A 15,820-nucleotide genomic window follows, 5' to 3' on the forward strand; every position below is an offset into this window, starting at 1 on the left:
TTACTTTTCACTTCTTTGCCAATATACACTTAAACCTTTTTGCATTTAGTTCCTTGAAATGTTTATGTAAATTTTGACCAAGCGCTATACCAGCAGCCATCAAGCACACAAGAATATAATTTATATTACTGTCCTGGATTTATAATAATATCATCATTAAATGAAACTGAATTTTCTCCCTAAATGAAATCCCGTTAGTCCCTGCTGTATTTGCTGCCTTTGTGTCCATAAAGCCTGTGTGCTTTTTAGATGCATCAACTTAAACACTGTATGAGTATGAATGATGTACTGAGTACACAGCTGACAAAAAGAGACTGCACATATTCATCACTCCTAATGCTGAATCAGCTAATCCTGCGGAACACCGTCGGAGAGAGGGACTGCAAATACATGCACACTGTATTTCAATTGTATAAATAGGAATTAGTCAGTGCTCATTGTGAATGAGGAAAAAACACATGTAATGGCTGAGTAATCCACTGAGGCGGCAGCGCTTTAATTAGCCCACTATGAGCCACGTGGCACTTGTGTCTCAGTTACCCTCAGCCACTGATCTGCACAGAAACAAGCTGGCTTCTCTAATGGATTTGGATGTTTAGAGGTGGAGGAGCTGAATATCACACTGATCAGGCGCAGGACCAAAGAACTTTCTCAACGTGTGCACGCAGCGGTTAACATGTCCACTAACAGCTTGGCGCTTCGGAGGCCAAAAGTTAGCAGCAAATCTATGTTGAGACAAAGCTGACTGAGAACAAATGACAAATTTGCAGCTCTCACTCCCGGCTGAGAGAGGGAGGCTTAATTACTGGCTGAGGAGTCGAAGGCGACGCAGTGCCACATGGCCTGTGGTTGGCTGGATGAAGCCTCGGAGGAGGCAGCGGCCTCTGTATGTCAAAAAAAAAAAAAGTAAATAAACTCAGCTTTCTAGTAATAAAGAATATAATCTTGTTGAAATTGACCCCCACACTCATCTGAGACGGAGTTGTAAACCCCTTTCCTTGAAGAATACATGCAATACTTGAACTCGAGAGAAAACATCACCACACACAGGGAATGAAATGAAACAATGAAACAATTTTCATCAGCAATTTAGTTAACAATATCTGCTCAATCAATGCCATTCAAGTTTACAGACCCATCTGTGAGTGCGTAGCACGGTTATGAATCACTGTACTACTAACTTTTCAGGATTTAGTTTTCAAATGTTGTAACTACACTGTGTTTTTAAAAAAAGTAAAAGCTACTTAATGTCTGAGGATATAATTTGATACGAACGGTTACCTGGGACTCCCACTAATTCATCAGAACCACATATCACATATTCGATTAGTGTTGCTGCTTTTAATATGAAAAAGTGGGGGAAACAACAATGGGATGCTATAGTAATACATTTATTAAAAACTCCTACATGGTCTCAAAGTTCACCTGATTCTTCATGCTTTCTTATTACAACCTGGTTTAAAAGACGATGACAAGTCTCTCTCATAAGGACAAGCAGTCTCTGTTGACATATGCCCTCTTCATAATGAGTGAAAATCCACATCATCATTAAATGTGTTTGGACAAAGGAATCCTCTCATTGAAAATGTGCACAGAATAACACACAACACTGTTCAAATGCTGCAAACTGACCTGACTTGAAGGTTTAAATGTACGATGAAGGTTTAATAAAAACCCATCACTTAAGTGAGAACAATGCTACATTTGAAAAATGACACTCAACAATGTCTTCATATACAAGGATGTACTGTATCATCATGACTGAACCTAAACTCTACAGGATCTTTAACAGGAAACCCTGCTTCCTTGTGGGTTGATTTACTTTGTTCATCTTTTAAAAAAAAAACAACGTATCCATTCAATGACGAACATGAGGCTCTAGATCTTTACAGACAATTATCCTTTCGATGATTTACAAATGGACTAGTCGCAGTGCTTCAGCACGGACCGTAGTTACAGTGTTACAGATATGAAAGCAAGTCCAGGTTAGAGAAGAGTCGCTGAACAAAATCAGATAAAAGAGAGGGAGCAGTAGTGGGACAACCTCGTCGGAGGAAACACTGCAGGCTAATGGACAGTGGCAGGAAGAGGGGGAAATTGATGGGAATCCATTTCTGGGGAGTGCGGTGGTGGGAAGGAGTGGCCATTTGGGAAAAACAGAGCAGAAGAAGAAACTGAAGTTGTGCCTCTGTTGAATAAAGGGAAAAGAAACATACAACGGGGGGGTTGTAGTTTTCTCTCTGGTCAGTTTCCCTCCCAAGCGTCGTCCCTCTGTTTAGTTGCCAGGCGCTTTTGTTCTGGAAGACAAATCACAGACAACCTTTCAACATATCAATCAGTGAAAAAGCCTACAAATAAACAGCACCATGGTGATTTGTTGCCCTAAATTTGTATCACTGTCTTTGCCACATGCGGGGGAAGTAAGGAGCTGAGGCAGACCTGAAGAGGCAGCTGTAAATTATCTTGTGGCATCCACTCCAAGGACACAATGTTCAGCGAAGGACGCACGTCTGCACTGACATTTACTGTGCGTGTTGTGATCTAAAGTAAAGAGCAAAGCAGTGCGTCCATGCTAAGAACAAAGGAGCTGTTTTTAGTTTGCCATACTCGAGGCCCTGACTTCCTGACTCACAGCTCAGTGGACAGCCATTTGTGGTTTTCTGCGCCTATATACTTATGTTCCATCTGAGAAGGGAAATGGCTGCTGCACTGATTATAGACCTGTGACGATATGCACAGGAACGGACGGAGAGCAACTTCTCTCGACGTCCACTTGCAACTACACTGTCCATTTTCTCCCGTAAAGCAGAAACACAGCTCCCACTTGTGGTGGAAACATTGTGATGCAGAAAACGTTGGACAGTCAGGTGAGGATTCTCACGTATTTTTAACACTTGCATGTTTTAAATATAGGATTGTCTGAGCACTTACTATATCATTATTATCATCAAAAACATTGTTGCATCTATAGGTGTCACCATTAGTGTTGTTATTATAAGAACTGAATCTGAAAAACTGTTCCTGGTCTCTCTTCTCTCCCCCGCTTCCCACCCACCTCTCCTCTCTCCCCCATCTCTCTCCTCTCACCCCAACCGGGTCCCGACCAATGTTCTGCCCATAACCGGGTCCCGTTCTGCCGAAGGTTTCTTCCCGTTAAAAGGGAGGGTTTTTTTTCTCTCCACTGTCGCCAAGTGCTGCTCACTGTGGGAACTGTTGGGTTTCTCTGTGATATTGTGAGGTCTCGACCATAATGTATGTATGATTTGGCACTATACAAAAATAAAATGGAATTGAATTTGTGGGCTAAGGTAGGATGAGTCAAATTTAGAATTTTAAACAAAGCATCCTCCTACATTTACACACTTAATTCTCCCGTCGTGGAGCATACAGATCCGTTCTCTGTACAATCAGTTGTAAACTGTCTCCTGTGTAGTGATGGTGACCAGCCGGTCCTCTTCCAGGTTCTCTCTACCACATTTGAATTCAGCAGCACCGCTTCTTCACCGTGATGTAAGAAGGGGAACCCTCCTGCAACTATTTCTTTGTGGACATCTTTGGGTGATAAGCCCTTGAGCGTGCTGACGACAGCACAAAGGCTGATATTGTCCATTATTTTCAGACATTGCCGATTTGCAATTTTCAATAGCCCCAAACAAGGCACACCACATAAGTTACTGAGCTGAGGGTTGGCAGTATTTCATTCTGTTAGGCTACTCGTGGAGAGAGCACACAACCACCAGATTTTACGACAGACCAGTACAGCCTAAAACGGTACAGAACAGATAGGTATAAAACCAAAACCATAAGCTGAACATAATGTCTCTGTGAATTGCGCACCCTTTGCTTCTTGGAGTTTCCTCCTCTCTGCCTCGCGCTGCTCCTTGGTCACGTTGCTTTTTACGCCGAGGGCACCGATCACAAGCCTACGAGCCAGTGCTGCACTTGTCTGAGGTCTCTCTTTGGCAGGCAGGAGGTAGTCTGAGGACAAAAAGAAAGGAGCATGAAGTGTGTCACAGGTCATTTTGGTTTTAAATAAGTGAGATACAGAGAACTGTATTTGTACCTGAGCAGCTACGGACTTTGGCTTTTGTGGCGGAGGAGGATTTGGAAAGTGGTCGCAACTTCATCAGAGGATGTTTAGTCCTTAAAGCTTCACGGGCTGAAAAGAGAGAAGACACAAATTTCACAAGGTGACATATTTAGTATGATCTCAATACAACTGAAGAAGAAAAATAATGTTTCCTCAGAGGGTAGACACTGATTTCCCTCTTACAACATTGTAGCTGGGGAAAATGTAACAACAATAATTAATGCAGATTAGAATGTTTTATATAAAAGGATTTTTTCCCCTAAACCCCCTTTTGTGTGCTTAACTAACCTGCTATGGGGCTCGAGAAGAGGCCCAGGGCCTGTTTGTCATCAATCCACTTAATGTCAAAGCCTCTCTGTCTGAAATCACACAAAGGCAGGAAAAAAAACAAAAACCTGGATAAAACCAAGAATCATTCTCAGATGCAATATATGTATAAGCAATGTTATACATATGGTACACTTCACCAGAGCTCTGCTCCCATTTTTTACTCAAGAATACAATATCTTGGTTAATCTTAAAATGCAGCAAAGACAAAAAAAACTTAACTATATTGGTTAATAGGGAATATATGGTAATTTGGTTTTAATATTTTAAGGTTTGGTGTCATACACTGAATTATACATACTGGTAGCACTGAAATAACTTGAGAAGGTCCTCTGTCTTAAATTCTGCAGGAAAGTCGTAGATCTCTACGATGTGAGAGAGTTCGTCCTCTCTGAGGTCGATGTCGTCGTCGTCTTCATCATCTTGGTCCATGTTGTAGTAATCAAACCTGGGCTCCTGCAGTGACTTCTTCTTTCTGCCTTCGGTCAAAGCCAGCTGTGGCGGGGGAAGACGGAATACGTGCAGATGAGGGCGAAAGAATAATTGACCAGAGAAGGAAAGTGGATACAGTTCATTAAGCTTTGATAATAGTTATCTGCTTACATGCTAAACAAACTGGCAACTGAGTGAATGTTGGGTAACAGTACCCCGGATATAAGGTCTTGTTTTGTATTTCATCGAGACCAAACCCTCACCTCCTCAAGCAGGTGTGGCTCCAAACAATCTCCATCATCGTTGAACAGCGTGTCCCAGCTCTCCTCTTCCCCGTTTCCCTCCGGAGGGGATGTTGCGTCCAGCCATGAGGAAGCATCATCCTCCACACCGGTCGCCTCGGGCTGCACGTCCGTATCCTGTAGCCGCTCTTCCGTCACACCAGGCTTTGTGTCGCTGTTCTGTGTGGGACCTTCATCGTCTCCTACGACAGGTGCCGACTTGTCGTCCCCTCCGGCCTTGTCCTTCTTGTTCTTGGCGTTCTTCCGTGCTTTGTCTGTGTAGCGAGGCCTGGGTCTCGGCTTCACTTCTCCCTGAGTCTGAGCTTTGTCTTTGGCGGCAGGGAGTCGCTGCCTGGGGTCGTACAGAGCCTGGCTCGGCTTCTTCGACTCAGAGGGGGGTGCAGATGTTGACTGGGTCGGAGCACAGTCTTCCTTTGGCTGTTCCGCCTCCATTGTGAAATGATGCAATCAACACATCTGGATCATGGAGGAAGGGAGTCAGAAGAGACGAGGCGATTTAAAGCAAGGAACGTAACATCAATCTGAAAATCATTCTAAAAACACTCACATATTTCAGAACGGGCCCTGGATTTACTTTATCACTGGAGCACAGTCTCAAAATGAATCAAGTAGCTTTCACGCCAGTAGCTACAGTACGTTTGCGTTAGCTACAGTTAGCTAACCGATTTGACGAACTAGCTTCACTTCCCCTAATTGAGCCTATAATAACTGTCAATTGAGTGCACACATTATAGTTATTATCGAGGTATACGTCAGTTCAATTCTATTTATTTGTTTTCATTCAAGCTATTGTATCAAATATGTGTACAGGATAGCTGTCGGCTCCTCCGGCTTACCCGTGTTTGGTTTATTTAGCAACGGCTTCTCGTCGCACTACTGACGCAGGCGGAGGACGTCCCAAAGCATTCTGGGAGATGGTGTTCTTGTTTTGCGAGCACGTTCGTGTCACGGCAAAAGTAGACACGTTTTCTTAAGCAGAATATGCCTCGGCTTCACAGCTCAGGGTTTTGTTTTGTTGCGGCAGGCACTTTAGATTTATAACGTGTATGTGTGTGCTATTGCTGCACCGTGTTTGAATAGAAGCGACTACAAATACACGAAACCTCCGCGTCTCGTTGACGTGCGCACAGAAACACGGGTCAGCCATTGGTCAACGTCCTAATTATTCAGATGGCCCTTCGCTCATTGGCTGATCTTTCTCAAGTTACACAAGGCGTTTCGTAAATTTTAAAATCAGATGTTGTGTAAGGTGGAGAATCTTTGCCAAACGATTGCCTATCTTTCTCGCCCACAGAAGTGTCAGGTAAGACGACCAGGTGACGGAATTAAGTTCCTACAGACAAACTGCATGCATGGATCTATTGATCAATGTCTGCTTGCAATGTGCATTATTGGTTTCGCAGATTAAATGTAAGAATTATTCTTATGCACAAAATGACCAGTAATAGTGGAAAAATGTTGTAAGGCATAGAGAGTTGTCAATCAAGTTGTTAATCATCTTTAAATGCAGGATTGTTTTTCACAAAAGAGGAAAACATAACGGTTCTTTTTTTGTGTGTGTGTGTCTGTGTGTGTGTTGTATATATGTTTGTGAAACCCATTTGTTTAAAAAAAAAAGTCACCATTGACGAAGCAAACCAGTGATTTAGTGTAAATAAAGTTGGGCGACTCACAAAATAGACATAAAATATCATAGATGTGTAAAATGTATATAATCTCGAAGCCATCTCTTAAATAGAATAGAATGTTCTTCAGGTATATTCTTGCTTTACTTAGGGATGTTAGTGCGCTGCCTATCATATGATGAAAACTCTGCATCTGTTTGCTTTGTTATTTCCTTCTTGCTCAGACTAAAGACTTGCGCGTTTTCTACATCTTGAATTGAAACACGTTACCACACCCCTGACGATGGGGGCTTCAGGTCCTCTGCTCCTCCTGTTGGTCGGAGTCTGGCATCAGTCTCAGGCCCAGAGCTCTGAGCCCATGCTCCAGGTGGTAACGGCGACTATGCTCCCTCCGGACAGTCTGCACAACCCGACACAGCTCAACTACGGGATGGCTGTAACAGACGTGGATGGTGACGGCGATCTGGAAGTGCTGGTGGCAGGGTGAGGGGCTGACGGTGTTGAATTATTCAGCTATAAGTTGGTTACCTTGTGATAAATATCTTATATGAATATGTTTGTGCAAATACAATGTATGTGATGTTCTTCCTCAGGTACAATGGGCCCAACCTGGTGCTGAAGTACAATCACACTCTAAACAGGCTGGTAAACATTGCTATCGATGACAGTAGCTCTCCATACTTTGCCCTGAGGGACCGAGCAGGTAATGCTATTGGAGTAACTGCCTGCGACGTGGATGGAGATGGACGTGAGGAGATCTACTTCCTCAACACAAACAACGCCTACTCTGGTGAATGGTGCAATGTCAAGTAGATCAGTCCTCAAAAATGCAACTTGCATGGCCCGACAAAGTCTTTTCAGGCACAAAATCAGAAGGATTTCCTCTCATAATTGCTGTTCTTTTTTTTTGCAGGTCGGGCAACTTATTCAGACAAGCTCTTCAAGTTTCGCAATGGTCGCTTTGAGGATCTTCTGAGTGACGAGCTCAATGTGCGTCGTGGCGTCGCTAATCGCATGGCAGGACGTTCTGTGGCATGTGTCGACAGAAAGGTAGGTGAACCCACTTTGATAACCCATTCATAAAGTTCCACGATTGGATTCTTCATATTTCAATATTTTCCTATTTTCAATATTTCTGTTTCCCCGTTTTAGTTTTCACAATTCCTCCCAAAAATACAACCTTCCTCTCACTTCTCTTGCCTGGTGTTGCCCTGCAGGGAACAGGACGTTACTCAGTGTATGTGGCCAATTATGCCAGTGGCAACATCGGCCCCCATGCTCTCTTAGAAATGGACGAGGCTGCCAGTAACGTGAGAGAGGGCGTGATCGCTCTGTCGGACGTGGCTGCCGAGGCCGGTGTCAACAAGTTGACAGGTCAGGAGGGGTCCGGCTGGAGAAGCGAAGTGTGTGATGGTTTGTGGGTTGACTTTTACAGTGTGCTTGTTGTGCAGGCGGGCGCGGTGTGGTGGTTGGACCGATTCTGAGCCAGGCCAGGTCTGACATTTTCTGTGACAATGAGAACGGACCCAACTTCTTGTTCAAAAATAAAGGAAACGGGACTTTTGCTGACATGGCCAGTCAGGCAGGTGAGCATGGCACAGGGAGGGGAGAGCATGAAAGAACAAGTGGTAGAGTAAAAATACTTAAAAGTTGCGGCGACATCCGAGTACTATTTGTACTTTCTGAAGTTTTGCATCAAATATTGTAATTTCCACCTGTTGCATATAAAAAAAACTTCTGGTGCACAACTTTAACATTGCACTGTCTCTGTAAAGGAATAGTTCTACATTCTGGAAAAAACACTTTACATTTAATGGTCACACAAGAGAGTGGTATCCTTCTTCTCATCAAAATCTCAGCGAGAAAAGAAAACAAAGATATGGACCAAATGTCAAACTATTATAAACTACTTTATTGAAATGTTTTGCATTAAGAAGAGAATGACATTATAAAAGTTTTGTGGTTATTTTACTGGAAAAGTAGTATAATTAGTACGGCTGCCAGCTTCTACAATACCACCAGCAGATGTCACCAAAGACACCAGGTCGTATTAGTATGAAATTATGTACAAATGCAGTGTATTCTTTTTCCAGCACTGGCAGTAACATAGCTCTAACAGTGCATTCATATCCAAAAGGTGTGCAGGACTCTCACCAGCATGGAAGAGGTGTTGCACTAGCTGACTTCAATGGTGATGGAAAGACGGACATCGTCTATGGAAACTGGAACGGCCCACACAGACTCTACCTGCAGGACAGAGACTCTAATTTTCGGGTAAGAAAGAGAATGGTACAGTGGCATGAAGACTATAAGATAAGACATAGTTTAAATACGTGATGTGATCTCTCGTGCAGAACATAGCTACTGGAGGATTTGCTGCCTCCTCCCCTATTCGCACGGTCATCGCTGCTGACTTTGATAATGACAGGGAGCTGGAGGTGTTTTTCAACAATATTGCCTACAGAGGAAACGCACCTAACCGGCTGTTCAGGTAAGATTGTAATTATCATGTGGACCCAAATTCCACTTAGAGGAGGACAATAAATTAAATATAAACAAATATTGGACAGTAGATGCTTTAATTACTTGCTATTTTCATAAGCCTGTGTGTTCTTTGCAGGGTGTCAAGGAAAGCTGGTGCCGACCCATTGATCCGGGAGCTTAATGTGGGAGATGCCGCGGAGCCACAGGGGAGAGGAACAGGTCAGCTGGCCCTGAGCTCAGTGCACAGGACACTGTTTTCATCTCTGTTTAGTTCTAAAACTGCTATAAGCTGAAAGAAATATGTGGCAGCACTGCCTTGGATGGGATTTACAGAGACACAGCTGTCAGATAAACACCAGAGTGGAGCTGACATGTAGGTCAGGGCACTGAAAGCCTCTCTGTCTGTGTTTGACAGGTGGCACGGTGACAGACTTGGATGGGGATGGACAGCTGGACCTGCTGCTGGCACATGGAGAGAGCGCCCGGCAGCCAATCTCTGTCTTCAAGGTCACACAGGTGTGTGCATGTGCGGTTGCGTGTGCGTGCGTGCGTGCGTGCGAGCGCGTCCATTGTATTATATTAGCCTTACCTGTCATCCTTGTTGTCAGGGCTCGTCCAATAACTGGCTGAGGGTCATCCCTCGCACCCAGTTTGGCTCCTTTGCCCGGGGTGCCAAGGTTACAGCCTTCACCAATCGGAGTGGAGCTCACATGCGCATCATTGACGGAGGCTCCGGATATCTGTGTGAGATGGAGCCTGTCGCCCACTTTGGTTTAGGTAACTACTGCTGCATTCATATTTTTTAGGCACTGAGAGAGGATGGGAGACACCTACTATCAGGTAAAAGACTGTTTCATGTGTCACTACATTTTTTTTTTATTGCACATAAAAAAAATCTATTACTGATAGGTCCATGTGATGCTCAGTGGTTTTTCTACCCTTGACTCCCAGGAAATGATGAGGTGAAGGTGCTGGAGGTCTCCTGGCCAGACGGCAGCACCATCTCTCGAACCCTTCAGCCTGGTGAAATGAACTCGGTGTTGGAAGTGGCCTATCCCAAAGAAGGGGAAATGACTGTGCTCGCCAACGATGCGCAGGTACGCAGTACGGATCCTCACCATGAACTATGACCACAAGTCATTTTCCAGTCAGCCTCTTTCAGTGGCCTTATTAACTCATCTCACTGTCAATTTTCTGTTCAATCACATGGAATTTTACAACAAAACTTGAGAGGCTTACACTGTAAACAAAATTACACATTTTAAGTCCTTTGTCTTCCTGTAAATTTTCTTTTTCAGTGTGGTCAAGGCTTTACTGTCGAGAATGGCCGCTGTGCAGGTAGACAAGTTTATTAAATTAGTTTTTGTTGTTGTTGTTGTTAAATGAAATACCTTAAAGATGAATAAAACAATTTAATTTGTTTTCCCACATTCTTTTCTTTATTGTTTATGTTTTTGCAGGTCTTTGAGGATGATCACATGAAATGCAATAAGAATTATTTTGGGAGAAAGAAAAGTGTTGCAGTACATGGTTTAGAAATACTTCTCTTTTTGTTTTCTTTGCTCTATGAGTAGTTGCAATTGTATCTTTTCTTTTTGTCAATTCATTATTCAGTTTTACTGCTACTGCTGGGTGTTATTTGTTTTTTTTACTTTCCATGACAAACTCTCTCAATAAACTGATTCAAATCTATGTACTGGGTGAGTCAGTTGATTACACCATAGGCAAAAGAAAGGTCCTGTCTGTCTTTCGATGCTTTGAGACACTCCCCAGTTAATCTTTTAAACAAACCTCGTCACTTCATTTCCTTTTGTTTGTTTTAACACGTCAACTAATCTTCACAGGACTGAATTCTGAAATCAAATATGTAATATTTCTCTGTGCAAACACGTCTCTGGCTTTTTGTTGTCATATTTCAATGTGTGTTTTGAACCATTACTACATAGTGTATTGTCTTAACATTGTGTATGTCCTTCCTTCTTTTCCTTTTCTGTGCCTCAATCTACGCAGCCTGGGCTCCATTTTACAACGGCGTCCGCTCCACCTCTGTCTCCACTTTTGAAGCCTCCGGTGTTAAGACAGTTTTACTACAGTGTGTTTTGGCGCTGTTTGCACTGGCAGATCTCCGGTGTCGGTAGTCTTCCGAGTCACGAAGACACTGTAAGAAATCCTTAATCCAGCACGGCATGCCTGAACAAAACATCAGCTAAAAAGACTTCCTGTGACATGCAGTCGCTGTGTCCACTTAGTTTCTCCATTTGGTCATATTGTAATATCTGGATGTCTTGCAGTCAGTCTGGACATTTCCTGTTTGTTCTGGTGACCTGGGTGCACACCACAGTCCCCAGACTGAAGAACAGGGATCAGCCTCATACCCTATACCCAGCTGAAGTTTCGCATGCATACAAACAAAGCATGTCACAACATAAGTGAGATTCTATGATGTTTTCGTGCATGCAGTTGTCATCAACTGTCTTCCAGCTGGTCTTTGTTACAAAATAAAATCAGCGATGTCTGTTTTAAGTTCATTATTGGTTAAAACAACTTTAGCAGCCCCACTTTTGGAGACCTGCCACTGTACATGTTCTCCAACTGTGATGACTTTTTGGCACACAAACCCTTTTCTGGTCAGAGTCTGTCATTGGCAATTTTACAGTGTAATAATAAAGGAAGGTCTGAGCTCTGTGAGGCTGTGATGAAACAGTATTTTATTTGACACCAGTCATATATACCTCATTGCCGAGTGTATCAAACAACAAGCGGTACGAAAGTCTGTTCTGGCACAAAATGTCAGCAAAAAAAAAAGACACATTCACATGTGTGAGCCAGTTCTTTTGGCATTTACTGTTCTTTGGACGTTCGCTCGGAAACATAGGAAGGGTTGATGTGTTGTAAAACACTGCAGGTAAGATTCAGGAAGACTTTTTGACCTATCCTCAGTACACTTCCTCTTGGAATTAATGCACAGTACGTCTTTGCATAATCAAAATTTAGGAGAGGTTGGTAAGTACTGAGTTCTGTGCATTCGTCTGTGTGTGCGTCAAATTATAGTCATGTGCGAGATATGGAAGATCTGCTACATCGTGTACATGTGTGAATGATATTCGCCTGCTACCAGACAGCATGATTTACAGCAGAGGTGATGGAGGAAGAGCTTCTTTGTACAGTTAATATGGGCTCTGGGTGAGTGAAACTATGTGATGCCCTGCTCAAATATTGCTACATCCTTTTCACGTTTGCTACAATTCAGAAACTCTGTTAGAGCTACAGATAACTTCTTCGTCCGGACGATGGTGCAGGGTCGATGGTGACGTGTTCAGTTCCGTTTCCTGGTTGGTCCGGTGTGGTCAGGGTGCAGCTGTGGCTGATCCGGACCATGTGGTGCAGCTGAGGTATGAGGTTTAATGAGGCTTGTGGTCTTCACTCCCGTCTCAAAACGAACACATCCTCCTTTTTCCTTCTCGCTTCCTTCCATCCTTTTTTATCTCCCACCATCAGACAGGAAGGAAGGTAACGGTACGATCACACAAAGTAATACAACTCCCTGCGTAGAGACACTGCATTCAAACATGTCTTCGTCAATGTGCATGCAAACCACTTTGCAAGAAACGACTAAAGTGCATGTTTTAAGCGTTCACTACACAAAAGATATTGATTGATTTAAGCATGTGATGACAGGTCATGAGCAAAAGAAAGGAAAGAAAGGCTAGTGATTTGTTTGTGTGAGTAGCGCTGAGGGACAGGTGTGGTAAGTATCAGGACAGGAGTGGTATCGTTGTCCTCACTCCTCTGCCTGGGTATCGAGTGATCAGGGGGACACGGCCTTTAGGAAGTACCGAGTCATCGAGCAGTGCTGCCGGACACAGAGCTGCTCCCTGAGCTGGAGCCACTGGAGCCCCGGTCTTCATAGATAGAAATTTCAATCTGGTGAAAGCAGTTAGGGACCGTGACGTCACGTGGAGTATGGTTGATCAAACGGAACAGATGAGTGCTCATAGATTTTGTGTACATGCAACTGAAAACACCGAGTAAGGATACGACACGCATTCCCCTCTCTATGGGGTCTGTGATGAGCAGACCTCTGGGAGCGTAGACCTTCTCATTCTGCTCCTGAATGTACTTGGCTATCTTCTTCAGCACCTGACACACAGACAGAGCACAGGAAAAATAATAAATACACGTCATCACTGCACTTGAACCCCACACATCCATTAAAGTTGGAGATGACCTGACCTGACCTTTTCATAGCGTGTCTCCATGCAGAGGAAGATGAGATACGCCGTGGCGCAGGCCAGACACCCCTCCAGGTAGGACTGCCCTCCAATCTTTTCTGCCTCTGCGTAGTAATTGTTCAGAGTCTTCACGGTGTCCTCAAACAGTGTCCGCTCGATCTGGAGACACGCGCAGCATAGAGTCAAGAAGAGACGGATTCTGTACAGTGATTGAGCTCTTACAATAAATACTTCTGCTTAAGACATCCACGGTTTCCGTCTCCCTGAATCAGCATCCACTCCTTCAACTGTTCCTTTTCACTCACCCTGCTCTCCAGCTCCGAGGGGAACTTGGTCTGAAACTTGCAGGTGGTTCCTTCGCTGTAGTCTCTCTGGACGAAGACTTTGTTGGCCAGAGACGCGCTGTGCCTCAACTCCTGCAGGTTGTGGAACTGAGGGAGGACACGTCACACACACACACACACACACACACACACACACACACACACACACACACACACACACAAGCAAATGCAAGACAGTAAGGGTTAATACAGTATGTTTTTAATGAGTCCCCAGAGAGACACAGAGCTGCAGCCCTCTGTGTGCCTGTCCACTGGCAGTGTGTACAAACACCGGCTGATTTGGAAGTGTAGGATGATAGAGGAGACGTAATCAATCATTTCTGCCAGGTCGTCTGTTGGAGAAGAGCCCAGCACTGGACACACTATCTTCTGCTTACACACACACACACACACACACTGTATCTCTCCCAGCTCTAACAGGGAGGCACACTTACAGCTCACAACAGATCGATGCAGGGGAACAGGATGCGACAGACAGACTGACTTTTTATCTATTTATTTATTTATGTATCATAACAACATGTGTAATTCCAGCATTTAGTAAAGCACAGAGGGGAAGCAGTGAGTGAGGCTTTAGGGCGGCGTGGCTTCTGTCCATGGTGCTGAACGCTACGGCTCCGTGTGTGTGTGTGTGTGTGTGTGTGTGTGTGTGTGTGTGGTCCCTGGTCAACAGACAGTGGCCTGTCACCGGATTAACGGGGCGTCTCGGCGGACAAACCGCACGGTGACTGTTTCTGACACATCTCTGGGATGTTCGTGGTTTATCATCTCTCTCTCAACCGACAGAAGACGCGCACGGCAAACACATTTAAAGAGAGAGAGAGAGAGAGAGAGAGAGAGAGAGAGAGAGAGAGAGAGAGATGAAGCTGGCATGTTAGTGTGGGACACAGTCGTCGGTCCAGACTGAAGTGATCCGCAGCTGAATCAGTTCCATGTCCTCTCTCTCTCTCTCTGGGCACGTCCACTGCGCCCTTGGGCCGTTTTGTTAGAATCATTATAAAAACGCACGCGTTCGTGCCGGTGACTGAAACCCGAGCAGGAGATATTCAAACCGATATAATTTCGCCAGTCTTACCTCTGTCGCCATGTTTCCATCCGCGGCCGTGGGGACGAGTCCGTGCGTGCGCTCCAACCGATTTTACTGGGACACGGGCGGAGCGGAGGGGGGAGGGGGCGGGGCGAGGGAGAGGAGGAGAGAGGAGGGGGCGGGGCGAGGGAGCGGAGGAGAGAGGAGGGGCGGGGCCTAACACAAGGACATTTTTAGATCAGTGGTAATTCAGCTGTTTGTTTTTTTTACTCGGCATGAAAGCAAACTTTTTAACTTGTAATAACAGGTGTTAATAATAATAATAACATTATATGCCCATAAACCAGGGTGTGACAATGTTGAAAAACATATTGAATCGGTTATTCTTACATATTAATGATACAAACGATGATAGTTTGTATCCTCACTCACACAGAAATGATCCTGTCGAGTGCAATCATTTATGCATATTTCGTATGGATTCACGACAGCGCAGGTGCTGTATCTGAGATGTGCGTGAATATGATAATGCATCAAACCAACTTAAGGATGCATTTGATGTCCAACTGCTGTAAATGGTATCAGCTACTGATGGGACGATACCACTTTTTCGTGTCCGATCCGATACCAATCCTGCAACCTTGAGCATCTGGCGATACCATACAATACTAATCTGATACAATCTTTCCCCCACTATTAATAATGCATTGTTCAGGATGCACTTTGCTTAACCTAGCCATCTCAAACCTCATACTCAACGGTGAAACAAATAATCAACTCCCCTAAAGGAAGACATACTGTCCAGCAACATGACAGTTATGGAATACTGCTGTTTTATTTCTCTCAGAAATTTTGGCAGAATGTTTTATGGCCAGTACCGTTCAAACAAACAAAAAACAAATTGAACTGTAAACTGTTAATTAAATAATTAACAAATTAATATGAAAATATGATGCC

The 15,820-nt window shown here is 44.1% G+C and overlaps 3 protein-coding genes across 7 annotated transcripts; 1 reads left to right on the plus strand and 2 right to left on the minus strand.

Moving 5' to 3' along the window:
- Nucleotides 1–1,072: 1,072 nt before the first annotated feature.
- r3hcc1l (R3H domain and coiled-coil containing 1-like) lies at nucleotides 1,073–6,139 on the minus strand. 2 transcript variants are annotated; one of them, XM_035636717.2, is made up of 7 exons: nucleotides 5,988–6,139; nucleotides 5,113–5,607; nucleotides 4,719–4,912; nucleotides 4,379–4,449; nucleotides 4,064–4,159; nucleotides 3,838–3,978; nucleotides 1,073–2,297 (listed from the first exon to the last, which is right to left on the minus strand). In XM_035636717.2, the coding sequence occupies exons 2-7, from the start codon at nucleotides 5,581–5,583 to the stop codon at nucleotides 2,245–2,247; spliced, it is 1,026 nt and encodes a 341-aa protein (XP_035492610.2). In that variant the 5' UTR covers nucleotides 5,584–5,607; nucleotides 5,988–6,139; the 3' UTR covers nucleotides 1,073–2,244. The 2 variants fall into 2 exon arrangements, with proteins under 2 accessions (XP_035492610.2, XP_035492611.2); XM_035636718.2 differs by lacking the exon at nucleotides 5,988–6,139 and adding an exon at nucleotides 5,699–5,927.
- Nucleotides 6,140–6,363: 224 nt separating this feature from the next.
- Nucleotides 6,364–11,936, plus strand: crtac1a (cartilage acidic protein 1a). Of its 2 annotated transcripts, none has more exons than XM_035638286.2 (14): nucleotides 6,364–6,454; nucleotides 7,001–7,259; nucleotides 7,370–7,566; nucleotides 7,690–7,826; nucleotides 7,994–8,150; nucleotides 8,228–8,362; nucleotides 8,914–9,050; nucleotides 9,131–9,267; nucleotides 9,397–9,479; nucleotides 9,676–9,776; nucleotides 9,869–10,037; nucleotides 10,212–10,357; nucleotides 10,559–10,598; nucleotides 11,271–11,936. In XM_035638286.2, exons 2-14 carry the CDS (start codon nucleotides 7,060–7,062, stop codon nucleotides 11,396–11,398), a joined length of 1,767 nt encoding a protein of 588 aa, XP_035494179.2. In that variant the 5' UTR covers nucleotides 6,364–6,454; nucleotides 7,001–7,059; the 3' UTR covers nucleotides 11,399–11,936. The 2 variants fall into 2 exon arrangements, with proteins under 2 accessions (XP_035494179.2, XP_035494180.2); XM_035638287.2 differs by lacking the exon at nucleotides 11,271–11,936 and adding an exon at nucleotides 10,721–10,952.
- A 15-nt stretch (nucleotides 11,937–11,951) lies between these two features.
- On the minus strand, nucleotides 11,952–15,010 carry golga7ba (golgin A7 family, member Ba). Of its 3 annotated transcripts, none has more exons than XR_004794372.2 (6): nucleotides 14,912–15,009; nucleotides 13,798–13,923; nucleotides 13,499–13,651; nucleotides 13,299–13,400; nucleotides 13,046–13,184; nucleotides 11,952–12,804 (listed from the first exon to the last, which is right to left on the minus strand). XR_004794372.2 is itself a non-coding variant. In XM_035638289.2 (6 exons), the coding sequence occupies exons 1-5, from the start codon at nucleotides 14,921–14,923 to the stop codon at nucleotides 13,101–13,103; spliced, it is 477 nt and encodes a 158-aa protein (XP_035494182.1). In that variant the 5' UTR covers nucleotides 14,924–15,010; the 3' UTR covers nucleotides 11,952–12,804; nucleotides 13,097–13,100. The 3 variants fall into 3 exon arrangements, 2 of the variants coding, with proteins under 2 accessions (XP_035494182.1, XP_035494181.1); XM_035638289.2 differs by having other exon boundaries at nucleotides 13,097–13,184; nucleotides 14,912–15,010; XM_035638288.2 differs by having other exon boundaries at nucleotides 11,952–13,184.
- Nucleotides 15,011–15,820: the final 810 nt, after the last annotated feature.

The sequence above is a fragment of the Scophthalmus maximus genome, chromosome 8 (assembly GCF_022379125.1).
Source record: "Scophthalmus maximus strain ysfricsl-2021 chromosome 8, ASM2237912v1, whole genome shotgun sequence".
In the NCBI taxonomy this organism is placed as follows: Eukaryota; Metazoa; Chordata; class Actinopteri; order Pleuronectiformes; family Scophthalmidae; genus Scophthalmus; species Scophthalmus maximus.

Excerpts from the sequence above, each read along its gene's own strand:
- golga7ba (XM_035638289.2), bottom strand. Across the intron at positions 13,401-13,498 it reads TGGAGACACGCTATGAAAAG|GTGCTGAAGAAGATAGCCAA; the intron begins GTCAGGTCAGGT and ends TCTGTGTGTCAG. Across the intron at positions 13,185-13,298 it reads TAGAGAGGGGAATGCGTGTC|ATTGAAATTTCTATCTATGA; the intron begins GTATCCTTACTC and ends TGCTTTCACCAG.
- r3hcc1l (XM_035636717.2), bottom strand. The coding sequence starts at position 5,583 with ATGGAGGCGGAACAGCCAAAGGAAGACTGTGCTCCGACCCAGTCAACA. Across the intron at positions 4,450-4,718 it reads AAGTTATTTCAGTGCTACCA|ACAGAGAGGCTTTGACATTA; the intron begins GTATGTATAATT and ends GTGTGATTTCAG. Across the intron at positions 3,979-4,063 it reads CAAAGTCCGTAGCTGCTCAG|ACTACCTCCTGCCTGCCAAA; the intron begins GTACAAATACAG and ends TTTTGTCCTCAG.
- crtac1a (XM_035638286.2), top strand. The coding sequence starts at position 7,060 with ATGGGGGCTTCAGGTCCTCTGCTCCTCCTGTTGGTCGGAGTCTGGCAT. Across the intron at positions 7,567-7,689 it reads CACAAACAACGCCTACTCTG|GTCGGGCAACTTATTCAGAC; the intron begins GTGAATGGTGCA and ends TTTTTTTTGCAG. Across the intron at positions 9,268-9,396 it reads GCACCTAACCGGCTGTTCAG|GGTGTCAAGGAAAGCTGGTG; the intron begins GTAAGATTGTAA and ends TGTTCTTTGCAG.